Source organism: Fusarium solani, assembly GCF_023522795.1.
Source record: "Fusarium solani strain SB1 chromosome Unknown bctg00000002, whole genome shotgun sequence".
NCBI classification, from domain to species: domain Eukaryota; kingdom Fungi; phylum Ascomycota; class Sordariomycetes; order Hypocreales; family Nectriaceae; genus Fusarium; species Fusarium solani.
In genome coordinates, this window is record NW_027072155.1 from 261354 (window position 1) to 288067 (window position 26714).

General features: G+C 47.2%; 5 protein-coding genes across 5 annotated transcripts; 3 read left to right on the plus strand and 2 right to left on the minus strand.

Moving 5' to 3' along the window:
- Window positions 1-4759: 4759 nt before the first annotated feature.
- Window positions 4760-6121, plus strand: MRS44_004026 (uncharacterized protein; the record flags this gene model as incomplete). The annotated part of the gene is made up of 1 exon (XM_046283094.2): window positions 4760-6121. The coding sequence occupies one exon, from the start codon at window positions 4760-4762 to the stop codon at window positions 6119-6121; it is 1362 nt and encodes a 453-aa protein (XP_046124055.2).
- Window positions 6122-8857: 2736 nt separating this feature from the next.
- MRS44_004027 (uncharacterized protein) lies at window positions 8858-10487 on the plus strand (the record flags this gene model as incomplete). Its single annotated transcript, XM_046268562.2, has 5 exons — window positions 8858-9010; window positions 9063-9324; window positions 9383-9574; window positions 9631-10022; window positions 10071-10487. The coding sequence occupies 5 exons, from the start codon at window positions 8858-8860 to the stop codon at window positions 10485-10487; spliced, it is 1416 nt and encodes a 471-aa protein (XP_046124056.1).
- Window positions 10488-10877: 390 nt separating this feature from the next.
- On the minus strand, window positions 10878-12884 carry MRS44_004028 (uncharacterized protein; the record flags this gene model as incomplete). Its single annotated transcript, XM_065622025.1, has 4 exons — window positions 10878-11233; window positions 11302-11938; window positions 11997-12421; window positions 12479-12884. 4 exons carry the CDS (start codon window positions 12882-12884, stop codon window positions 10878-10880), a joined length of 1824 nt encoding a protein of 607 aa, XP_065478097.1.
- Window positions 12885-13511: 627 nt separating this feature from the next.
- Window positions 13512-15588, plus strand: MRS44_004029 (uncharacterized protein; the record flags this gene model as incomplete). The annotated part of the gene is made up of 6 exons (XM_046279177.2): window positions 13512-13794; window positions 13854-14015; window positions 14077-14332; window positions 14391-14401; window positions 14453-14720; window positions 14769-15588. 6 exons carry the CDS (start codon window positions 13512-13514, stop codon window positions 15586-15588), a joined length of 1800 nt encoding a protein of 599 aa, XP_046124058.2.
- Window positions 15589-16015: 427 nt separating this feature from the next.
- Window positions 16016-25667, minus strand: MRS44_004030 (uncharacterized protein; the record flags this gene model as incomplete). The annotated part of the gene is made up of 9 exons (XM_046283095.2): window positions 16016-16118; window positions 16178-16893; window positions 16953-17183; window positions 17255-18850; window positions 18904-24213; window positions 24271-24500; window positions 24553-24848; window positions 24915-25181; window positions 25270-25667. The coding sequence occupies 9 exons, from the start codon at window positions 25665-25667 to the stop codon at window positions 16016-16018; spliced, it is 9147 nt and encodes a 3048-aa protein (XP_046124059.2).
- Between the last annotated feature and the right edge of the window lie 1047 nt (window positions 25668-26714).

A 26714-nucleotide genomic window follows, 5' to 3' on the forward strand; every position in this document is an offset into this window, starting at 1 on the left:
TTAGAATAGATCATGCCTCGTAGGCTATGATCCTCCCTAATCTAGCTAGATGGATTATAATGGCTTAGACCCTGTAGGATATGATCTATTATAAGCTATTATATCATAGAAAGTATATAGGATATACTTATTATACTCTCTTATATAGTAGTTACCTTAGCTATTAATATAATTTAGTTATACTTAATACCTTTGAGTATATTACTAGACGTGACCTATACCCTATTTAAGATAACGCGCCTAATCCCCTGCTAATATAAACCTAGCACGACTGGTTTATTCCTTAGGAATATATATAACCGTCATAATTATTATTATTATAAAAAAAGTAATAAAGCTAATAAATATAGAAAAAATAAAATTATTTAAAAAAAATAAGATAAAGTTAAGAAATATTATATATTTTTAAAAGGTAAAAAATATATAAATATAATTAATTAAGGCCTTAAACCTTAGATAGCTATATATATTATTAAGTTATTTAAAATAATATAATAAAAATATAATAAAACTAATATTTAATTAAATAAATTAGAAATATTATATAATTAAGTCTATTTTATAAGAAAATAAGTAAAATATAATCTTACTTAGGTATATTATAGCTTAAAGCTCTATATAATAAAATAACCTTATTATAATAAGTATTTATTATTCTTAGACTTTATTTTACTTAAAATAAGAGTTAAAATATCTTAATTAATATTTTAATAGTTTTAATACTAAAGGCTTTATACTTAAAGCCTAAGGCTTTAATAAGCTTAAATTAGTAAGATTTATTTATATAATTATTAGTAGCTTTAATAATATATTAAAACTAGCTTTTTATAATAATTAAGTAATATTATTATTAGCTAAAAATATTAAATCCCTTTTATATAATAGCTCTCTCTATAATATTTACCTTTTAATTATCTTTATAACTCTTAATTATTTTAAAAAAGTAAAATATTAAAGAATTATACTTTTATTAATATTATTAAAAGAGGTTTAATTATAACTAATACTAATTAATTAATTAATTAATTTATAACTAATTAATTAACTAATAATATATTAATAGTAAAATTATAATACCTATTTTTTATAAAAACTATTAATTAAATAATTAAAATAATTATATATATAATAAGCTTATAATATATAGAAAATATATAATATATATTTTTTAACCTTTAAATTAAAAGTATAATAAAATATTATAAATTATATAATTTAATTAATAATTATTTATTATATTTTTCCTTAGATATTTTAATAATTACTTAATAAGTCCTTATATTATAATTAGACTTATTATAAATATTATAATATTAAACCCTATAGTTATATTAACCTTTTTTAATTATTATTTCTTAATAGTTTAACTATTATTTATATATTAATATAATTAATTAATTTATTATACTTTCTTTTAATATTCTTACTTTTATAATTTATACTTAAGTCCTTTTTACCTTTTAATATTAGCTTAATATCTCATTTATTTATTTAATATTTTTAACCCTAGCCTTAAATAAGATAAGCTTATATATAATTATCTTTATTCCCTTAAAAGAAAACTATATAGCTTTAAGAATTAACTCTAGAGAGTTATTTTTATACCTTATAAATTCTCTCTTAAGGTAATTTAATTAAGATTAAATCTTAAGTATAATCTTTAAGGTCTTTAAAAGCTTAGTAATTAAGAGTTTAATTACTTTTATAGCTAATATTAAAGTTTATAGCTATATATTAAGCTTTAAGATTATATATTTTATATTAAGAGAAAAAACTTAGGTTTTTTAAAGATAATTTTAATAAATCTTTATTATAATAACTTAAAATATAATATAAAAGGTTAAAAAGAATTTAATTTTTAAAGTATAAGTTATAAAGAATTTTATTAAATATTTTATTATTTAATTATAAGTAATTAAAGATATATTAAAATATTAAATATTAAGGGGTTAAAGTTTATATATATAAAGCTTTAAATAAAATACTATATAAAACTTAATAATTCTTTTTTAAAAATACTTTTTAAATTTAATAAAATATTAATTTTTATAATTATTAAGGATTAAAAGATAATATAAATTAATTAACTACTTAGTTATATATTAATTAAAATATTTTAATTACTTAAGATTAATCTTATTATTAATTTAATTATTAAGGGGTTATATTATTATAATAACTTAATTACTTAAGAGGTTATTTTTTTAAAATTAATTAATAAGGTAATATTAACTTATATTAATATTAAATATTAAAATTATTTAGCTATTTATATTAATTACTTAAATAATAATAATTTATTTTTAATATCTAAGTTAAATTAATTTTAGCTTTTTATATTTATTTATACCTATTATATATATTTTATTTTTAATTATATTTATTATAAACTTAATTTTATTAATATTATATATATTATTTAATTATTTTAAGTTATTATAATTATTATATTACTTAAATAATAATAATTTATTTTTAATATCTAAGAAATTAATTTTAGCTTTTTAATATTTTCTTAATATTATTTTTATTAATAAAATAATATTAATTTATATTAATAATATTTTATATTATAATTATTATATTACTTAAGAGAATATTTTCTAAATTAATTAATAAAATAATATTAATTTATATTAATAATAATAGCTTACTTAGCTTTTTATATTAATTACTTAAATAATTATAACTTATTTTTAATCTTTAAATTATATTAATTTTAGCTTTAATAACCTTTTTAAGCTTATACTACTTATTTTCTTATAATTATAATATATATATATCATAAGTTAGCCACTTAAGCGAGTTAGCTACTTATATTTTTACCTAAAATATAAAAATAAAAAAAGCCTTTAAAATTTTAAATATAGCTTAAAATAAATAAGGTTTTAATATAATATTTATTATATAATCTTATAATCTTATATTAGTCTCTAAAAAATATAAAGAGAATTCCTTATAAGGTAGTTTAGAAAAAATACTATTTATATTATATACTTTACTTTTTCTTTATAAAGGGCTTTTTTTAAACATATATAAAAATCATTTCTAGACTCTATAGAAAGTTAGATTTATAAAAATACTATTTTTAAGTTTATAGCTATTTTATTAAAGAAGTTAGGTAGTCTAGGGTAAGTGATTTCTTGCGGTACAGTGCGGTGGCTAACTTACTTGCATGGCTAACTCACTATACATATATGTTATTTATAAAAGAAATATATTTACTTTTTTTAACTAAAAGAGCGTATTTTTATTAATTATAAGACATATCTTAGAAAGTAAAATATATAAAAAATAATACATTGGGCATGTTTTTATTAGCTAAGACTCTAAAAGCTTAAGGTGTGCTTGTCTGAGGTTACCTAGAAGCCACCAACTGATAAATCTGTCAATAATCCTTGTGAGACTAAACATCCGAGAAAACTTGCATTCTGCCTCAACGGGTCCCTGTATCATCCACAATCTGTGGCTTGCAAGAACTGTTTTCACTGGTCATGGTTGCATGTCGGGTTGGGATCAGGCCAATGAAGACCCCAGTAAAGATGACGCTCCTCAGGATTGCCTGGCTGACCAGGCCAGGCTCCAAGGCAGAACGGCGACAGATGTCCTGCCATTATTTGCTGGAAATGTAAGCAAGAACGGCAACACACCATGTACCTACCCATCTTCGCCCTCATATTTACGCGCAATCTTATCACAAGCCTCTCTTCCACTTCTTCCATCTCAATCACACGTGTCTGAGTTCAATGCCATACAGCCTCTCTTGACCTCACTTTTGAGTACCACCCTTAGCAAGCAAGCCTCGAATGACATGGCTCCGTCAACGATATACTCAAAACCGCTGGCTCGCAACGAGATGCGACTGATGATATTACAGCCAGGAAGATGGAAAGACCCCATACTTTGCCAGCTTGAAACAGACACGCTGCTGAAACAACATCGGAAAAGGGAATACAAGGCCCTGTCGTACGCATGGGGTCTGAGGAGCCGCTCAAACCCACCACACATCCAGGTGCAGGACACATTGCTTCCCATAACGCTAAATCTTGAGTGCGCCCTGAGACACCTTCGACTACCAGACGAACCCCTAGTCCTCTGAGTCGACGCAGTGGTGAGCAGACCAATTTCGCTAGGGAAATTGCATTTTGACTCAGGAGCAGTGCATAAACCAAGCGGATGTTTCTGAGCGGACTACACAAGTCTCTCGCATAGGAGATATCTACAGCGAGGCCATCGAGGTAATCGTCTTCCTTGGGGGTGGCCCAGGCTATCAGATGAAGGGCTTCAAGGTGCACAAGGACCCGGGACCCTGCATAGTTTTCACAAACACCTCTGCAGACGACGATCTAATCAATCAAGTTCTCTTGAATTGGATTAAGCCAGGTCAACCGTAGGCAGTCACTGCCTTGGACCTTTTCTGCCTCCTAAGGATGCTGGCACAATCTCGCAATCCGTTCAACCCACCCGAGCCCTTGAGAGGTGTTCCGAACACCCATCTCATAGCCATCTTTGAGGGTCTGCGGCAGATGCTCACGGCCTGATGGTGGGATCGCATCTGGGTTGTCCAAGAGGCAGTGGTTGCAAAAACCATTACCCTGCGATACGGGAATGTTTCTGCGCCGTGGAGAATGATCGCTAATGCTGCATCGAGTCGCTCCGATAGAGCTGTCATCGGGCTGCACAGCATAGTTCCAAGGGATGATGCCAAAGTCTTGAATCTCCTCTCGCGAGTGCAAGACATTGACAAATTCCGTCGAGCATGGGAGAAAGTGACAGGCCTAACATCTTATCGCTTCTGAGGGAGTTTAGCAATCGCAAAGCTTCCGATGAGCGAGACAAGATCTACGCGTTACTCAGCCTATGCGACTATAATACCGCCATCTGGCCAGAGTACTCCGGAGAGGTCCGGGAAGCGTACACGCTGGCTACTATTGACATCATTCTGCACACGCGGTCCCTCTCTGTCCTTGCAGGAGATCTTGGCCGCAAGGAGAGACAAGATCTACCATCGTGGGTTCCAGATTGGAGTGCCACATTTAACGAACACGACCGAATGCGAGCGAGACTTTTAAACTACTATAACGCTTGCGGAGACGCAAGGTGCAGCATCAAGGACTCTGACAGGATTGAACGGCATATTGAGAGCGAGATGACCTCCTTGGCCATGAATCTGGAGCGTGTGCGTGATCCGACATCTCTTATGCCGCTTTACTTTTCAAGTGCCCTGGAGTGGTATAAATCTACACACCCGCAATTCGAAAGCGTCTGTGATAGACTGATCAAATGTTGCCACCCGGACGGCAAACGAGACACCGAGACACTGATAGACCATGGCACCATGGAATACGCGCCCTTCAATTGGGAAGGCTGCTTGAAAGTGGGCGGCAAATTCCTTGGAAAAGTCCAGTTCACTGGGCAACCGCTTTACTCATCTTCTGACATGACCATGTTTTTAGATGCAATCAGAACCTGGTACGGATTCATTGAGTTTCCACGGCGAATGGGTCAAAGAAGAACCAATTTTATAGAAACCATCTTGTCCGGTGTCATGAAGACTCCAACCGGATTCAAGAGACTTGACGGAGGCGACGAACGGACAATAAACTATTGGTACCAACAGCGAATTGAGAAAGACGCTCCAGACTGGCCGCTCCAGGAACCAGCTCCGCCTGCATCTGAAGTTCTGGATGCTTTGACTGAAGTTATGGGTTTGGCTGTGACCAATCGAGCCTTGTTCGTCACTGACGATGGGAAGATGGGCCTGGGCCCAGCCTCAATTGCGAAAGGTGACAAGATATATATCCTCCCTGGTGGCAGGCTACCCTTCGTCCTCCGCAACGTGGAACCTCCGGGAAATCTTGATGACCGGCTTTATTTTGCCAGGTCCAAAGCATACACCGTAGTTGGGGACTGTTTTTTCCATGGTGCAATGGACGGTGCATTAGGCTTTTCTCAACAGGGGAGTCTTCCAATGGATGTGCTTGAGAACGTTATTGGCGAAGAAGAGATGTCGCTTCTGCTTCTTAGCGGGGTCTCATATTTCATTACAATGGGATCGAGCAAGGAGGAATTGAAGCAAGCGTGCAAAGATCTTGGCGGCAGCTATGTGTATTTAGTCTAGGCTCGTAAAAGTCTCTTTTCCCTCTTTTCTTTTTTCTCAACTGCACCTAAGCATTCCTAGTTTCGTAAATAGCTGATCCTTCTAATGCCATCCCACTAGCTATATACGGTACGACCAACATGGGATGGCTTGATTGAGTTGTCTGAAGATAACTGGGCTGTGTTTCTTCGTCTTCTACTTCTCCTAGGTAGAATGCGGAATAAGAATACATAGTTAACCATCTTGAACTAGATGCGGTGGGGGTTGACCGGATGAGACATCAATCTCATGAGGGAAACATCGCCTTCAGTCAAGTAATCACATGTTGTGTCGCCAAAGATCGAATTTTATTCGTCTTGCTTGACCTTTTGGTTTGAATGTACACGTCTACAGTCACATTGGAGACGAGTGAAATCCTGCCATCTCTTGGAACTATCTTCTTTGGCGTAGTCGCACACGCCCTAACGATGATGTTGGAGGCTCTTACCACACTCCAGGCCCTTCCATCACAGATGAGCTGGCCTGCGAAGGTGCTCGGCGGACTTGAATGACCCCGGGTAAGCAGCCAGCAAGCGTGAGGATCGGCTTGCGACGGTAGACGGTAGACCGGGCATTTAGGCTCTGATATTTCGTTTCTCGGCCGCCCCGAGCGGCCGTTTTCTGTGGTCCATAGAAGAACAATGTTCCCCATTGATCCCTCCCAAACCCAGTATCGAAGCGAGCCGTACTTATGGCCATCGTGTGTCTCAGAATGACTACTACTAAAGCTGCTTCCTAAAACCATGCCGAAGCACCGTCTGGGTAGGTAATGATGGCATCGCCAATCGCATCCGGCCTTGGACGATAACGGGCGTTGAGATCTGACCCTTGCGGAAATTGTTGTTCTTAAGGCGAAGGCTTTCTCACCCGACACATCCTTCTTAAGAGCGGGCATTACGTGTTGACTCACCTCATGGAGTTGCCAGTCAAGAGGGCTACTGACAGCGAATTATCATGTCAGACGGGAATAAGCATAAGATAGATGCCCTCATTGATTGTGCAACCGGATTTAATGCCGCTACCCAGTAATTTGTCAATGTTGACTGGCTCCGAATGTAACCCTGGATATCCTTATCAACGACATGCTTGACACGTGCTCGAGCGTTATGCCCCACAGCGTTGAGACCGATGTCGAGATGATTCTGGGGCTATTGGCGCACTCCTAAGCCAAAAGCTACACCTAGGTATATGGAGGCGACTTCACAATTCTCGAACGAGTGGGCCGAGCACGAGCACGAATGTGGCAAGGGTTCGCTTGACAGGTCGCTTATTTGCTCACCCCACATCAGCAAGGATGTAGAGGGCAAGTCAAGTCGGTGAAGACACTTGCTTGTTCTGGTGGGAGTGTGGTTGGGCGGAACCCGAGGCACTAGGAGGTGAATGCCAAGAGATGGAAAGTCGTGAATCTCGCCCAGAAAGCTAAGTTGAGTCTGTTGTTGAATAAAGTGCCCGAATGCCACTTACTCACCCCAACACGTAACCTATTTCAGTCTGTACGCTCTCACCTACCCATTTTTCCCTACCCCAACTGGGACTAAGTAAACGGGAAGTTGACGGCGAATTGGCCAACCAAGAGCAGCATCGTGCGGGGAGAGATACGAGACCAGATATCTCGGACCATTTATCTGTGCAAGGCAACTCGCATCAAAGACCAGGGGCGTTCGAGATGACAGACCTCAAATGTTGGAGATGCGCAATGAGTGGTTTTGTACTCCGCTAGCATTGTTCAAGATGTCCCATGCCGATAAGCCCAATGATATAGAACATGTGCGTCTCTTTTGAGCGTCTAATTCGGCGATGCCGTCAATAGATAGGGAAGCCAATGATCGATACTTACTTATTGTAGACAGGACTTAGCATTGCCAGATAGAAGTAACAAGTTTGGCCTCGGTTCACAATCAGCACGTCCAGCTTTCGCGGTCTGGGACTTCATCGATAGGTAGATAACCTTTAACTACCCGAGGGGCACCCAGGGGTAGGTTGGGTTGGGTTGGGTTGGGTTGGGTTGGGTTTAAGTATCGAGACTAGACAGGATTGGGTAAGGAGGTAGAAGCCCCACCTATTCGGCTGCTCCTTCCGTTTTGCATTCGCTCTCGATTTCCTACTTGGCTCGTAACTGATTAGCATGGATCCAAGATGCCGGGGCTATGCCTCCTAGTCCATCAAGGGTGGCTGGACTGGGGATGCTAGGAAACTCAAGCCTTGCTTGCTATTATCTGCATCCCGATTGAATCGGGGCAGCCGGAGCACCCTTCCCCAGGCCTCGCGTCGAGTCTCTCCGCATCAATAAGCCCAGACTCCGACGTGTCGAACCAACTCGGATAAGATCTGGATTGGCTTGAAGAGTCCAGCTGAGTTATCGAGCAGAGGGAAGACCCGCTCAAGCGGCTAAAACTTGGGGAACCCTGTCGTGGGCTTGATCTAAACCCAGTCAGGCGAGGCTTATCGTGATGCGCCATTCGTCCTTCTTGTCATTGACGCCAAACCACGCCCAAACCGTTTTATCGCCCCTGATGGACTCTGCGGTGCGCCCGAGTATCACCTTCTTGGCCACTATCAGGACCGTAGGCAGACGTCATCCCCGGTCGCTGCCAGATAAAGGTATATAAAGGACCTGACGTTCGTCTTGCAGTGCCACCTCGTCTCCTCTAAGCCCTTCTTCTCTCATCTCCCAGAACCCAAAGATTATCAACAAGACCTTGCGGGTCTATCTTAACGATGGATTCATCCAAGACGGAAAAAAGCCAGTACGATCTCGAGGCTCCGACGCCTCTGGATGCCACTGTCTCGCAAGTTGGAGAGATCAGCAAGGAACAAGAGGTTGATGCTGTTTTCGGCGCAGTCACAGATCATGGACCCAATTATCGTGCGGTAGGTCACATCGATCAAATCTCACTTGCGCATTGTGACTGATGTTGGGCAGCTGGGATGGATCGGAACCGTCGCTCTGATGCTCAAGACCCAAATCGGTCTCGGCGTGCTCTCGCTTCCCCACGCCTTTCACACGCTAGGAATGATCCCTGGAGCAATCCTCCTCTGCGCCGTGGCGGGTATCGCTATTTGGACTAGCTACATCGTCGGTGTCTTTAAGCTTAACCACCGCGACGTCTATAGCATTGATGATGCTGGATATTTGATGTTTGGAAGAGTCGGACGCGAGCTTTTTGCCATCGCATTCTGCCTTTGTAAGTGGTTCTGACAGGTGACTCTCCCACGTGTGCATCGGGTTCTGACTCATCCTAGACTGGATCTTTGTGGCAGGATCAGGAATGCTCGGTATTTCGATCGGACTCAACGCTATATCCGTCCATGGAACTTGCACCGCTGTGTTTGTTGCCGTGGCTGCCATCTCCGGCTTCCTCCTCGCGAGTATCCGAACCCTCGGTCGAATCAGCTGGCTTGCCTGGGTTGGCTTGGCCTTCATTCTTTGCTCCGGTAAGCTTAGTGTCTGCATTGAGGAACCTCGCGATGGTTGTCTAACCAAATTTTAGTTTTCGTCGTTACAATCAGCGTCGGTATCCAGGATCGTCCCGCTGAGGCGCCTCAAACGGGCCCCTGGGAATCGGACTGGCAGCTCATCGGGCATCCCACCTTCTCCCAGGGAGTTGCAGCCGTGTCGACACTCATCTTCGCATGCTCGGCCACATCTGCCTACTTTGCCATCGTGTGTGAGATGCGAGACCCTCGCGACTTCTCTCGATCCGTTATCACCGCCCAGGTTATCTCCACCATCGTCTACCTGATCGTTGCCGTCGTTGTATACTACTTCTGTGGCTCTGCTGTTGCCTCTCCAGCGCTCGGATCCGCGGGGCCGCTGATCAAGAAGATCGCCTATGGCCTGGCCTTGCCTGGTCTTCTTGTGACAACTACGATTTGTCTTCATGTAAGCCATGTCCCCCATTTGCTCCTCAATCCAACTGACATTGTCTAGCTGCCTGCCAAGTACTTCCTTGTCCGTATCCTGAGAGGATCAGAGCATCTGACCGCCAACTCCCTCGTTCACTGGTGCACTTGGCTTGGCTGCACTGGAGGTTCGACTCTTATCGCTTATGTGATCGCCAGTGGCATCCCCGTGTTTGGAGACCTCGTCTCTCTGATCGGAGCTCTCTTGGGATTCTGCCTCGCTTATCAGCCAACCGGTTGCATGTGGTTGTACGACAACTGGGGCCGACAAAATCGAGACTGGAAGTGGAAGGGCATGGTTGCGTGGTGCGTCTTCATCATTGCTCTGGGTAGTTTCATGACTGTGTCTGGAACGTACGGGTCGATCGTCAACATCATTGACTCGCTCAAGAAGTCGGGTGGTACAAGGCCCTGGACCTGTGCTGATAACAGCAACTCGGTGTAGATGTTGAGCTCTACCACCCATAGCTTACCTACCGCGTGCAGAGTGGTAAACCTTACCCTTCAACACTGTTACTTCCAAGATAACTTGATGGTAACAATCATACTACATTCCATAAAGAACAAGCAAGTTCCAAGTGAAGAACGCATATTGCACATTGACAAACGAAACTTTCCTGCTTATGGGGAACGACAGGCATGAAGAGTGAACAGTGAGCGTTATATGCGTACACTGAAGGCAGACATCGGTTCCCTCTAATTCCCTAGATTGCTATTCTATGAACGGGATGACGCTTTTTCTAAACAAGGCAATCCATCCCATCTAAAGCCTCGTCCTTCATGAGCGTCTCCATCGTGCTTCCTAGGCCAATCTAGTCGTGGCCAACAAATCTTACTAAACCCTGCAAAGGCGACCGTCGCTTTTCTCCTCCCATCCTTCGCTGCCCACACAAGGTGTGCACCACAAAACATCTTTCGGATCGACCTTGCGCTTGATCTTGAGGAGACGCTCGTAGTTGTCGCCCCAGAAAGTATGCTGCCAGTCCTCTTCGAATGGGAAGCCCTGAGCCGCATCGTCAGCATAATTCTTCTCTCTTCTTCGATAGAAGCCAGCCAAACTCACCTCGTTCATATACGAACCACCGCCGGGCGTGAGCTCCCGAAGGGCCTGGAATCTATCGTTTAGAATCTTCCTGGTCCTTCCCTCAGCTGTTTCATCGAAAGGCGGGTACCCCCACCCAAGCCAGTGGACTGCCCATGGTTAGCGCCCTGTCTCATTGCTTGAACTTCAGCCAAAATCGTGTTGGTGGTGTACTCACTCGCATGAATGTAGGCTTTTCGCCATGCTGGATGAACGGCATTTCCTCCTCCGCGGGGCTTTGCCTTGTTGACTCCCTTGCCAGCTACCATGTAGGTTCCCAGCCAACCATCGTTAATGAGAATGGGCTTGAGCGCATCAGCCAGTGCATCCAAATCCTTGGTCAGAGTATCCTTGTCTAGCAGCCGTGAGATGAGATACACTGAGCCTCCAGCCTGACCATCATCAAAATTCTCACTGTACCAAGCCGCGAATGAGTCGTACGGTTGAGTGAGAACAAGAAGAGTGACCTGACCTGGCCAACGCTCTTGAATAGTCTCGTTCAGAGGTTTAAAGATCTTGTTGATTTTGGCTGTATCCTGGGTATCAAGGATGATGGTCTTGCCCATCAGACCGGCGACTCTCTCAGGAAGACCAGGGATCGGTACGGGTGGTGGTGAATCCACGGTGGCCATCAGATAACCCGACAGGCCGGAGTCCGAGAGGTAAGGGATTTGGGAAGTGGCCCAGGTAACGAGATCCAACGCAAAGGGTGCTTGAGGGAGAGTGAAAGCCATGAAGGATACCATGGTGAGCTTCTTGGATGGGTGCGTCATGACAGTGACCGAGGTGAGAACTCCAAATGTCGATCCTCCTCCCTGATGAGTGTCAGTAGATGTCCAGCGAAGACCAGGGCCTGAGATGTGCATAACTTACACCACGTATCGCCCAGAACAAGTCTGAGTGCCTATCTTCATTCACGGTGATAATGTCACCGTTAGGTGTAACGACTTCCATCTCAAGCACATTGTCTGCCGCCAGTCCGTAGTGAGGGGCCAGGATCGAATGACCACCTCCCGTCACGTAGCCACCCAGCCCCACGGTTTTTGCTCCGCCGCCTACAACAGTGCGACCATTTTGGGCAGCAACATTGTAGAGATCAAGCATGGCTGTCCCAGCTCCGGCAGTGATAGCATCGCCGCGTATGGTCTTGCCTGATCCAGAGAGCTTGAACTGACCTTTGTGGTACTGGATCTTGTTGAGGTGGTGTGTCCAGATGGAGAGAGCACCTGACCCAACTGAGCGCCCAAGATAGTCATGTCCGCTGCTCCTTATAACAAGGCGGACGTTTCGCTTCCGGGCTATGAGATGTGCGTCAACTGAGATGTTCGTGCTATGCTGGCTCATGCGTCACTTACCAAAGTCCACAGCAGCCTTGACATGCTTCGCCGTGGCCACTTCGGCCACATAAGACGGATAACCTGCTCCGCTGCAAGGAAAGTCTTCAAAGGGGAGACAAGTGTAATTCGCCCAGAGATCCCACATAACGGAGACCGGATCTTGTGCATGGAACTCAAAGGTCCTCCAATCGTGTTGAACGTTGGGACATTGATATTTGTTGTAGTTTGGCTGCCCGTCGTGGCAAACCCCTCCAGGAGGGATTGGTTTGATAAGCCTACCGTCAATGGTCTTGTTCAGCCGAGACCACTCATTGCTTGACGGCCATGCTGAGCTGCCTGGGAACGCCTTGCAGTTCTTGGAGAGGGGTGTTGCCAATGCCAAAGTTGGCGCGCAAAGCGCGAGGAGTAGGTTGAAAGAGACCATGCTTGGGTGCCTGGAGATCCTGCACCACTATGTTTGGAAGGGTTACATATTAATAATTGAGTGTCATTGTTCAGATACCTATGCTAGACGCTGTTTTTGGAACCTATTGTCCGCCAAGGTTTGATCTTAGCGAGATAATCGTCAAAGAAACAGGAAGGGAACTAAGGAGCGCTCTGAATTTAGCCGATGCATATCAGCAAAGCCGTCTGGGCCGACGGCACCGTTCCCGAAGGATTCTTGCGGTACAGAAAGGGGCAGATTGCAGCTTACCAGTCTTACATATGTGCCGCAGCGTTACATGCCGTAAGCGCTGCAAGGGTCGTTGGCAACCGAAGGTCCCGAAGGCCCAGACCGTCACAACTTCCGTCCAATTCTATGGGCTGGCTTCAATGTCGTCGTAATGACACTTCATTGGCTGTAGAAGCCCCTGTTTTCTCATATGGGATGGGCAGAGGTCGTACGTATTGACATTCTTCTGTGCAACATAGGCCACTGGGGTACTTGTCTCAATATCACCGCCACACATAGAGCCCGACTGGATTCTCACAAGAATTTCACTTTTTATCCGCCCAAAAGCCTAACTCTTAGACAGTCATCTGCGGCCTTGAAAACTGCAATCGAAGCAGTATGGAGTCAGATCAACGAGGCAGCTTAGACATCACTACGCAAACTGACCCAAATGCGAATAACAGCAAAGTGGCCGAAAACAAGTACAACAACGATGGGCCTCATTCCAAAGAGAAGATTGAGACCTCTCCTGGAGACTCTGAAAGCAATACAGCCGTCCCACCGCTACAGACCGATGATGAGACCCCAACTCATCAGTACGCGACACCACGAGAGCTCAGTCTACTGTCAACAGTGTTCACTATTGCCACCTTCATGATAGCAATAGATGGAAGTATCCTTGGTAAGGGAACTTGAGTCGTATACATTTTCCACAAAGATCTAATCACTAACTAACTATAGCGACTGCCATCCCGAAGATCACTAGTGATTTCCGTCGACTCGATGATGTGCCTTGGTATGGAAGCGCCTACCTCCTAACAGAAATGGCATTTCAACCTACCTTCGGTCGTTTGTATACCCTGTTTGACGCTAGGATTCTGTATCTGGGCTCCATCATTATATGTAAGTTGCTTCGGCCCCACTGAATTTCTTGGCGAATCCGTCTAACTTGCATTTTGTAAAGTCGAAGCTGGCACGATTCTTTGTGCTGCTGCACCAAACTCGGCTTCATTAATCACTGGAAGAGTGATATCTGGAGCCGGGGCTGCTGGGCTTCTCTGCGGAAGTCTGGCAGTATATGGGAGGTCAGTGCCTCTGCGGGCTAGGCCGTTCGGGATGGCTCTTGTTACAAGCATGTATGGTATCGCGGGAGTGCTAGGCCCGACCCTTGGAGGGCTGATCACAGATACGCCTCGGTTGACTTGGCGGTTCTGCTTTTGGTATGTCATTCCTCGACAACTACTATTAACACGACCGTGACGATCTAACAGGTAATAGGATCAATTTGCGTGAGTGATCAGTTATGGCCATCTCAAGAAACCCACTAATCGTGTTTGTAGCCGCCGGAGCCGTGACTTTTGTGATCGCATTCATGATTTTAAAAGCAAAGACACCAGTCCATGGGAAGCTCTCACTGCGTGAGAAACTGAAGCGACTTGATCTGCTCGGTAGCTTTCTGCTCATAGCAGGGCTGGTGTCACTCTTCTTTGCACTGCAATGGGGCGGGACTAGATACCCATGGTCCGACCCGAGGGTCTACGCATGCATCGTGGTGTTTGGAATACTCGCAACCGCATTTGGAGTGCTACAGGCAACCAAGAAAGAAGAGTAAGATCGTACCAAGCATTGAGTTGCCACGTCTAACGGAACCAATAGCGCTACCATCCCAACGAGAATCCTCTCGCAGCGCACTGTAGCCATCAGCTGCGTCTTCAACATGCTCATGTCCATGGCGCACAATACGCACATGTACTACTTGGCCTTCTACTTCCAAGCTGTACTGGGAACCAACGCTGTGACTTCAGGCGTGCGCTGTCTCGCATACGGAATCCCGTGCAGCATCGCCATCATCATCACGGGCGCATGTATCAGCTCCAAAGGCCACTATGTCCCATTTATGTGGCTGGGGTCAAGCATATTCATCGCTGGGTGCGTGTTGCTACGCGAACTGGACAGAAACTCTTCGACAGGAGAGTGGATTGGCTTCCAGATTCTTAGTGGAGCGGGAATTGGGCTTGCAGAGCAGGTCCCATTCATCGCGGTACAGGTGGTCCTCCCCGATGATGACATGCCGACCGCGTGTGCCCTTGTTGTCTTCTTTCGCTTGTTTGGTGGCGCAGTGGGCCTCAGCATCGCTTCCAACCTCTTCTCCGGGGAGCTCTTCCGAGGACTGGCTGGAGCGCCGGCAGGGATCGATGCCAAAACCATACGGGATGCGGGCGCAGCGGATCTGGCGAAGGCGGTGCCGGCGGCTGCGTTGCCGTTAGTCCAGAGGGCTTTCAGTTATGCCATCTCCAAGGCTTTTATCCTGCCCATCGTTGTGGCGAGCATGTCGTTGGTTCTGAGCTTTGGGATGCAGAGACGATGGATCCCAGACGACCGAGTGCAGCCGACTCAAGGAGATGAGTCCGCTGTGGCGATTGAGACACCCGGAGCTGTGGACTCGGATCAGAGGCAAAATGAAAAGACCGTTTAGATAGAGTATGGGGTCTTGAATTGGAGAATCAGCTAAAACATCCACTCTCCTATTGCCGTCGATTACAGTAATCTTTTTCCCGTGGAGATGGAGAGTGTGCTGGGTACAAGAGCGAAGAGCGCAATGGTTCACGAAATCGCCGTGTTAAGAACCAGGCAAATAAAGAGGTCATATCCTAGACGAGTTCATATGGCCTGGATGTCAGTATTGCGGTCATCTGTAGGTAGAAATGCCCCAAGCCGGCAGACTAATTGCCATACATCATTGAACGTAATATACCCAAGGAAGCATTGCCTTCTATTGGATTATCATCAACATGACTGAGGAGCTTGAATAGAAAAGACGACTAGGAAAAGATACAGGCTCCGCTGCACGATTCAAAAGAAATGCCAAGAAAACTCAAACAGAAACCAAAAGAACACCCATTTTATGCCGCATCTATCAACGTCTTCATCACCAATGAAGCACGCTGCAAACAGTCTGCCCAGGCCACCACCTCCTTCTTTCCAGTGATGACGGAGAAATGTGATCTGTGAAGAAAGAATGTTAGCTTCATCTAAAGTAGACAATGAGGAAGTAGTTTGCTTACCCTGCGTCAGTGACATAATATGTCATCCAGAATCTCTCGGGGTTCTGCATGATGAAGCAAGATTCGGGAGAGAGACCATCCGTGTTAGAGAACATTTGGTTCGGCTCCACAGTCTGTTCGTAAAGCGGGTTCTTGAAGAGATCGGGGACTTCTTCACCCTCCTCCACGCAGAGCTCGAGGGCTCTGAGCGTGCGCTGGTAGCAGCGGCCCGTGAACGCATCCTTGATGGTTTGGTTCCGGTCATTGGCGGCCTCAAGCATCAGCTCGAACCGTTTGCGTGCTGGAAGACTCTCATCATCTGCAATGGTGCAGAAGTGCGCAGTAGTGGGCGTGTTGACTTGCACAATGTCTGGCCGGCCCTTGTGGTAGTGGGACATGGAGATTGCCTCCCAGGATTGGGCGTTGTAGCCGTAGTAGTAGTAGTTGGCGAGCAAGCACATGAGATCGAAGATGCCCTTGATGGGAAGATGGCGATCGAGTAGAACGTCTTTTCCGAACTCGGAGAGGACGATGTCTCTGTAGCCAAACTTGGCGATCTCATCCTCGAATCGCTGCCGGACGTGGAGGATGCGCTCCTCCAAGGCAGGGGTTGTCTTGAGCGTGAACTCGTTGGGCACCTCAACAACGCCATTCGTGTGTCCGTTGACCTGTCGGGGTGGCTCGTAGGTCTTTATACCTTGAACGATAGCAGTCTGCATCGCAAATAGAGTCATCGCCTATGGCAGGTTAGCTTTCTGTTGTCGTAACGGGGGAGGTGAAAAGCAGGAAAACTGACATCGATACAAGTGTGCTCGACGTACGTGCCAGAAGTTGCGTTCTTGCACACCACAAAGGCGATGGACTTGTCAACCCATCGATTAAAGCCCTTGAGCATCATCATGTCCCTGATTCGCTCCTCGGCATCAGCGGGCTCTGTGTCATCGAGACAGACAAGGAAAGCAGAAGCTTCAACCATGTCGATGGTTTCTTTGTTGGCTGGGTCAAGTTCCATCAACGCTTGTCGGTTCTGTGGCGTGGCAATCAGTCAGTAAAGGTGCACTGGTCGAAATCACAGGCAATTGCCTTAGTTCAACTTACCTCGGCCCAGGACGTGCGATCGTCAGCGCTGAGAATACTCGTCCAGTTCTCGTCAGTGTCTGGTCGGTTCAAAATGGCACTGAAGATCTTGATAAGAGCCTCGGCAGACACGTTCTCCTCTCCATCCCTGAGCATGACCTTGAAGATATGCCCACGGTGGAGCACTGCCATGTAGTCATTACCAGGGAACTTGGCCATGCGATCGAGAGGAACACCAGGCAAGCGAGCCGTGTTGAAGATGTACTGCCAGAGATCGGTGCAGTTGGCTGTGAACATGTACGCCATGGGCTCCCATCGATCCGCCTCGAGATCCTGTTTGCATTGGAAGGCAATGCTGGCGATCAGAGCTGCCCGTTCCGCTTGAGTGTGGCCCATTTCTCCGAGAGGGTGGAACGCCATGAAGTTGTTGAATGGTGCGAGCGGCATGCGTCTCTGAAGGTACATGCTCTGCAGGAAGTACTTCTCCTGCCAATTCTCGATTTCTGGATCGTTGGCCTCCTCGTAGAGGCGATTGTACAGCTTTCGACCTGTACTTCCAGGTTTTCTGAACTCTGCAACATCCCTCTCCAGACTCTCAAATTCGTCAGGTGAGAAGAACATCCGGGATCTATCGAGGTACTCGTCGAACATGACATCGAAGTCGAAGAGAGGCATCTTGTTGAGGGTCTTGGTCGCTTTACAGCAGTGGAAGTTGTGGTTTGCACCGGCAGCCGTACTCTCAATTGCCGGCTGCACAGCCTTCTCAACGACAACAGCGTCTTCCTTCTCGGCAACAGGTGCCTCGGTGTTCTGGGAAACGAGCTTTGACCTCAAAATGATGGTCTTGGCCAGGCTGACGATGTTGGTAGCGTCTAGAACTTCAGATGTTTGTAGTGTCGCTTCGAAAGTCCGCACGAGGTAATTCTTCAACTCAATAGCAACAAGGGAATCGAGACCAAAGCTCTCCATCGAAACATCTGGGCTGATATCCTCAACAGGGCAAGCGGTGAACATGGCGAATCGCTGGCAGATGCCGCCAACGACGATGCTTTGGACCTCCTCGGGCGTCGTTGCTTGTTGGATCAACTTGCCAATGTCGGTCGCGGCCTCCTTCTTCGCTTCTCCCTCTTGACCGAGGCGAGGAACTTGGCTGAACATGGGATTAGCAAGAGCAGCCTCGTCGTGGACCGCCTCCATAGACTTTCGGTCAAAACCGAGTATCAACTGGTGAAGATCATCTTGGGTTGCCTCTGGGCTCATTGCGTATCTCATGACTGCGAACACTTCATCGAAGGACATGAGAACTGAACCCCGCCGCATGGCCTCTTGCTGTACAGTGGGGAGAGACGTGATGGCTAGCGAGCCGTCGACAGCGCCCAGGTTGAGGGCAATGTATCTACACTTTGACGACTTCTTGCTTTGAGCAAAGGCATCTTGGTAGGCGTTGCCAACTGCGTAGTTGGACTGGCCAGACTTTCCGAGAATCGCTGTGATGGATGAAAGCATGATAAAAAAGTCAGAAGCCCCAAAGGCGTCATCAAGGTTGCGAGTTCCCTGGACTTTGGGCTTGGTGGCAGTGATGTAGTCGTCGTGAGACATGATCTCGAAGGGATGGTCCTGTACATGGATTAGCCACACTACACGAGAAGTGAAATTATCAGGAAACCTACTCTTAGAACCATTGCTGCGTGGACGACTCCTCTTACAGGTGGCAGATTTGCTAAACACTCGACAGCGGCCGACCGAACCGACTCTTCATCAGTGATATCGCAGCCAATGACGTGAAGCTCTGACCCAAGGGCGCGCAGTTCTTCCTGGAAAGCCAACTTGTCTTCCTCTTGGAGCTGACGCCGAGAGAGCGTCACCACATGTCCTGCGCCATGAGAAGCCAGGAACTTGGCAATTCTTCGGCCAAGGTCTCCGAGACCACCAGAGACGACATAAGTGCCATTCTGGTCCAGGAGAAGGGGTTTAGGACGCGCCAAGGTCAATTTGACTTGTGTCTGATCATCAGAGACGAGAACAACCTTGCCGGTATGCTTCCGAGACTGGATCAGACGGAAAGCATCCTCGATGTCGGTCATGGGCATGGTTGTTATGGGAGCAACAGGCTTCAAAGTTTCGTCCTCAAACATGGACAAGACTTTTTCGAGAGTCTCTCTCATCCTGGTTGGCTTGAGGCGAGCAAGGACTGTCAGGTCCACCGCAGCGAAGGTGACGCTGCTGTCGAAGGGAACCATGCTGATCTCGTTCTTCCGATAGATGTCGGACTTGCCAATCTCGACAAAGGTTCCCAGTGGCGCGAGAACAGCAAACGAATCATGAAGTGATTCGCCCGACAAAGAGTTCAAAACGCAGTCAACACCCTTGTTCTGGGTAAGACGCAGAATGCCTTGCTTGAATGTGCGGAGTCTGGACGAGAAGATGTGGCTGGGTGGGATGTTGAAAGTGTCGATGAGTAACTGACGCTTTGTACTGCTACCAACAGTGCAGAAGATCTCGGCCCCAATGTTCTGGGCAAGCTGGATGGCTGCCTGACCAACACCACCAGAAGCGGCATGAATCAGAATGGTCTGTCCACGTTCGAGACGAGCCACTTCGATGAGACAGTGGTATGCGGTGCAGAAGATGACAGGGATGGACGCGCCAACAGAGTAGGTCATCGTCTCTGGAAGGTGACTGCTGAAGTTGCCATTGATTCGAGGATGGCTCGAGAAGGGCTCGGCGAAGATACCGCAAACGCGATCTCCGACCTTGAACTTGTCCCCGACTTCGGAGCCCACCTTGCGAACAATACCGGTACACTCGCCCGCCATGGTAACACCAGGTATCATTTGTCCCATGGCGATGAAGACGTCCTTGAAGTTGACACCATACGCTCTGGCCTCAAGCTCCAGCTCGAAGGGTCCAAGAGGCTTCGAAAGGGTTTCATCATCCACGAACCGGAGACTGCTCAGAAGACCAGGCGTCTCAACCTCCAGCTTGAGGGGTCGCTCTGGTTGTTGGAAAGGCCCCGTCGCCATGCTTTGCGCGTAGATGGCCCTCCTCACCCAGTCATCGAACTTGGTATCGGCGTGGACTCTGGGGATGAGAAGCTGGCCGTCCCTGAAAGCGTACTCATCCTCATCAGATCGTGTCGTGTTGATTGGAGTAGCAAAAGACCTTGCAACAATGTCCTGGAGCTGAGAGACCAGTGTATCTGGACTGGACATGATGTCGGACTGTACATCGAGCGTGACGAATCGCATTCCCGCGTTCTCTCGTCGAACGACTCTAGAGAGTCCGGTGATCATGCCCTTGGCTGGATTATGGACATCTGCACCGCTTCCTTGGCAGCTAACCCACAGCACGTTCTTTGCTTTGGTGACCAGGGCCACAACTTGAGAAAACTTTTCGGCGGTGGGTGAGGCCAAGATGGCATCTGCCGCATCATCAAGGACGATGTAAATACAGTCAGTGCTGACTGGTTCAGACGACAAGTTGCCCAGAGAGCAAGGAAATCCCATGTTTGTCAACTTGGCCACCAGTAAGACAGCGAGAGAGGTGAACTCTCCATGCGATTGAGCCTGGCAGATAACATGGACAGAAGGGAAATCTTGTCGCAAACCAGACTGTTGATCAATAGCTGTGGCGACAATCAGATGAGATTGTGCGGTAGAGCCATCAGATGAGACGCCCTGGAGGCCGTGCTTTTCCAGACGAGCAGCCCACCCACCCTCTGACGAGGGAGCAGAAACGCCAAGAACCAGTCGTCCGCGAGAGTTCAAGAGCTTTCGCGAGTTGGCCAAACTCTCATCAATGGAACTTGTTCCGTCAAATGCGTTTGACACGATGATAAGATCGTACTCGCCGTGTTGGAAACCTTGTTGAGTAGGATCCTTGGAGATGTCCAAAGTCTTGAGATCGACGCGATCGCTCCAATTTTGAAGCAATGTCTTGACTTGCTCCAAAGTGTCGCTGTCGGTATGGGTGTAGCAGTATCGGTCAAGCAACAGACCCTCCGGGCGGTCAAGTGCTTGGATCAATTGAAGTGTCACGCCGCCGTCAGTTCCGTCTCCCACTTCCAAGATCTTCATATGCGGCTGCTTGAAGGCCAGGAGCTGAAGATAGTCGACCAGCTGAGACTCGCCCAACTTCTGAGGCGGAATATGATCGACATCTGGTTTCCACTCGAGGGCATAGCTCATCTTGCGATTGAACGGGAGGGTAGTCTCGTCAACGGGAGCTTCGCCTATGCCTCGAAGAGACCCTCCCGCGATGTTGATGACGGGCACCAGGGGCTCACCCTCAGCTGTCTCTTCAAACACCATAATCTGGATACGAGCAAACCGGAAGCCCGTCTCGATGATGGTGGTGGAAGCAACCCATTTGGTGCCGGGATCGCTGCTGAGACGGCAGTCGATGGTCATTTCGTCGATGGTTGTAGGCATGACGGGTCCGTTACCAATGCTTCTTCTGTAGAGGGGAATTCCCAGCTGGAAGACAGAGTCAAGCGGAGCTGGGTGGATAACGTGAGGCTGCTGGTGCTTCCTAGGCATCACACTGGCCACGTCGGGAATGCTAATCTCAGCGATTCCACCGCGAGGACCGATCTTTGCGGACTGGATACCTTGGAAGGTAGGGCCATAGACGTTTCCATTCTCGGTAAAGTTCTTGTAAAGATCCTCGCCGCCGAAAGACGTGTCACACGCATCAATGATGTCTTGGAGGTGCTTGAGGCGGCTCGAGACCGTCATGTTCTCTTCACGGAGACCTTCGACTTCGTCCTCCTTGGAGACCCACTCAAGCATAATAGATCCAGAGCAGTGCTCGTGCCAGACGTCTTCTGGGGACAGAGCCATGATGCGGAACGTCTCCCATGTACGATCAGTCAAGTGCTTGGCAGGCCTCAATGTGAGGAGAACCTCGACATCAGATATCAGGCCATCTGAGCGTCTCTCGGGGATCATGATCGACTTGGAGAACGAGACGTTCTTCAGATGCACCTGGGAGATGACACCCTGGACCTTCCTATCGATGCTAATCTGACGCGCTGCTTCGATAGCCATGGAGAGATAAGCTGCAGCAGGGTAGATAGCAAAGCCATCGACAACATGATCTTTCAGCCAAGGAAGGCTGTCAACGCCAAGGAAGTTGCGCCAAGTAGGCTCCTGGCTAGTAGTTCCTGGAACTCGTAGACCAAGAAGATCATGCGGTGGGTGCGCGCGGAAGCGATGCTGCTTGCTGAGATTCGACTCGTAGATGTAGTTTGTGGAGTGATCCCAGGGATATGGTGCGAGATCATCAATCAAGCTGGGAGGTTTTGATCCATCCTGTGCAAGTGTCGCTTCCAACGAAACTGGATATCCAGACTCGAACAGTTTGCCTGCTGTTTCCAGAAGACTGATGATAGCATCGCGGCCTCGTACCAAAGTAGAAAGGTAGTTGGACTTGAAGCTAGGCAGATTGAGGCCCTTGATGGTTTGTCTGACAGGACCAGCCAAGGCGCCGTGTGGGCCAACCTCAGTGAATAGGGTGAATGGTGATGGCTCAACTCCAACAGTCTCTGTGCGACAGAGGAGGTCTAGAGCGTTGCCGAAACGAACTGGGGATACGAGATTGTCAACCCAGTACTGAGCGCCGAAGTCATCTGTCTTTTGAGCAACAAGCACAGAAGAGTAGAACTTGACGTCAGGGCTTGCAGTGCGAGCCTTGATGTGCGAGATGGATTCGAGGTACTCGGCTGCAACCTTCTTCATGTGATGAGAGTGATAGGCCGTGTCCACTTTGAGCTTGCGGTTGAAGATGGACTCTTCATCAAGAATCTGCTTCAGCTCGTCGATAGCAGTCTCATCACCTGAAATGGTGGTACTGACGGGAGAGTTGACGCATGCAACACAGATCAGTCCCGTCCGGGTCTGGTCGATGTACTTCTGCACATCGTGTTCGCCCAAGCCGACAGCCATCATGGCACCCTTGCTTGAGATGACACGGGCACAGGCCTTGGACATGAAGCCACGCCTGTACGAGATCTCCAACGCTGTCTCGTGGTCCAGCGCCTCAGCCGCGTAGCCGGCAGCGATCTCGCCGCTACTGTGGCCAAGAACAGCATTTGGAAAGACGCCAAAGCTCCTCAGGAGGTCCACCAATGCAATTTGGATAGCTGTGGTAGATGGCTGAGAGATCTCGGCCTGACCAACTCGCGAGCTCTTCTCGTCCCTGGACAGTTCGTCGATCAGACTCCATTCTGCTCCAAGCCGTTTCAGGATGTCATCGGATCGCAGCATTGACGCTCTGAAAATCGGCTGGTGCATAGTGAGCTCGCGACCCATAGCATGCCACTGTGCTCCCTGGCCAGTAAAGAGGAACACGGAGCGGAACGTGGTCATGGCCCTGGTGATACGGGGCTTCTGACTGAGCAGATCAATGAGTTCTTCGTGGCCAGCTGCCGCCACACTGAAACGGAACTGCATCTCTGATCGCCGAGTGGAGAGGGTGTAGGCAAGATCGGGGAAGTAGGAAGCATCCTCATGGGCAGAGACCCATTTCTGCAGGTTAGACACCATAGCCTGCAACGATACTTCGGATCGAGCTGACAAGACGAAGAGCTGAGAACCGTGTGCAGCAATCTGTTTCTCATTGACCCCATTGGTTTTGTTGGTTACAGAGCCGTCAGAGGTCTTGATTTGCGCAGACTGGGTCTCTTCTGCATGTCCATTGGTACCATTTGGCTCCTTCACGTGCCCGTTGGTGCCATTGGCTTCCTTTGAATGGCCGTTGACACCGTTTGTTCCATTGGAATGGCCATTGGTGCCGTTCATCTGTTCCGAGTGTCCATTTGTGCCATTTGAACCGTTCAAGACTGGCAAGCCTTCCGGCTTCTCGTAGGTTGATGGGGCCTCCAAGATGACGTGGGCGTTGGTTCCACCGTAACCAAATGAATTGACAGACACTCGCCGAGGACCAGTCGACGAAGGAAGAGGCACCATCTCGGTAGCGATCTGGTGATAATAATCAGCCACGGCCTAAGAAATATTTCATTGTTGAATGATTCATACCTTGATCTTACGTTCTTCAAGGTGGAGGGTTGGCTTCGGCTCGATGAAATCAACGTTAGGTGGGATTGCTCCGTGCTTCAAGATGAGAACTGCCTTAAGCAAGCCTGCGACACCACTTGAAGCTTCAAGATGGCCGATGTTTGACTTGATAGAGCCAACGTAAAGGCCATCTTCACGGTCTCCATTGGGGCAGAAGACTTCCGCGATGGAGGAGATCTCTGCGCTGTCACCTGTCAAGTCGTTAGGGGTTGACACTCCGCGTTCACGAGGGTGACATCATACCTGCTTTGGTTCCTGTTCCATGTGCCTCAACATATGCAGTATCTGCTGGGTCAAGACCGGCATTCTTGTACACCTGACGCATAAGATTCGCTTGAGAGATGGGGTTGGGAAGTGTGAGACCTGCTGTCTTGCCGTCTTGGTTCAGGCCAGAGTTCCTGATGGTGGCATGTACCTTGTCCCCATCTCTGACAGCGTCGTCAAGGCGCTTGAGGATGAAACTGACGACACCCTCACCTCTTGCGTAACCGGCACCGCGGCTATCAAAGACGTAGCACTTGCCATCGGGGTTGGTCATACTAGGTGGAGGCGATTAGTCCTTGTGCATAAAGTATAAGTCACATAATGAAAGCACGTCAACATACCCAACACTGCTCATGGGGATGATTTGATCAGGAGTGAGAACCAATTGTGTGCCAGCCACAATGGCCATCTTGGACTCCCTCGCTCGAAGCCCATGACATGCCTGATGCAGGGCAACCATGCTCCCTGAACACCCAGTGTCCACGGTGCTGGATGGGCCCTTGAGGTCAAAGACATAGGATATCCTGTTGGAAAGGATGGCAATTCCGGTGCCGATCATGTGAGCCTTTGGGGTTCTTGCTGTGTCCTTGTAACCCATACGCTCAAAACTGCGCCTGTGTTAGCCTGACCATGACTGGGGGAAGGGACAAATTGGTTGGTGACATCGTGTGCCACCATAAGGTGAAAGTCACTCACTCGGTAGCATAAGCTCCGACATGAACAGACGTATCGGAGCCCTTAATTCCCGAAAGTGTCTGGCCGGCATTCTCAAGTGCCTCATATGTTGTCTCCATCAAGATGCGTTGTTGTGGATCGAGACAGTGAGCTTCATGGGGATGGATGTTGAAAAAGCGTGCATCAAAGGCAGTAATATCCTGATCTAGGAAGTAAAGGCCCTTGAAGTTAACGGCCTCTTTGGCCTCTGGGTCAGGGTGATAGAAGGAATCTTTGTTCCATCTGTCTTCAGGAATCTCACGCCAACCAGTCCGGCCCTCGGACAACATGCCCCAGAGTTTGTCTGGGTTGTCCGAACCACCGGGTAGACGGCATGCCATGCCAATAATGGCAATTGGGCTCGGGCTCAACTCGGTCATGTTTGGAACCAGCAACTGCCCAAAAGAGATGTGGAGAAAATGGATCTAACAAGAAAAAAGGGCAGAGGACGAGAACTGATTGCTCCTTGGTTCGTTTGAGCTACAGATAATTCTACGGTGAAAACTCTACATGGGGAGACTCCTCTTTAATACAGCCTAGACTACTTATCTCTAGATCCAGCCTTGAACAGCATGCACCTGTCGTGAACTCACTGTCTGTGATGAACTCGAACCGGACTCCACAGGCTGAGAGAACTGTAAGCGCGCCATTTCGAACAAGGACCAAACCCTCCTCGCCCATAGCTAAGCCCTCTTGCGTAAAGACAAGCCTCGATGACCACACGTCAGCCTTCGGAATCGCGACTTGACGGGACACGGGCGAAGGAGCCGTGACCCTAGACCTCAACCGTACCTCGCAAGGCAAATGTGAAGATAAGGGGTAAGATTGATTGTGAGGCCAGTCGCGATCTTTCACGGCCCGGACCGCAACACATTTCCACGTTAGGATCTGGTTGATAAGCAGTTGTCAGGCATTACTTGCATGTTGTGAAGGAACTTGTGCATCCTTTGAGGTGATAGGCAGTACTGGCGCCATAGATTGATCCCGAGTCTTCCGAACCATGTCATAAGCCATAGGACTTTGTAAATGCTCTCAACAACAACAACTATGGTTCCAATCATACGTAAGATGTGTTGCATCTGCATAATCTCGACAAAATGAGCCGCGTGCGTCTATCTTGGTTAGACTTGGACACGGAAGCGCTTCTGCCGGGCGGCACAGGGTAGTACTGCAGCCAAGAAGCGGCAAGCCCTACAAGCTTCACGGGACGACGATCCGTGGCTAATCTTAGCTCAAGGGTCTTGATCCCTGCTCTTGGCTGACCCCCATGGGGAAGCGATGCAATCTCTGGGCAGAGTGGGGGATGCTCACGGAGTAATTTAGCCAAATATCCCTGGGGCCACCAATAGCGACGGCTAAAGCACACACTCTTGGAATTTCTCTCTTGTCTCGAATGCTTGTCGGGCCGGCAGAAACCCTCTCGGATT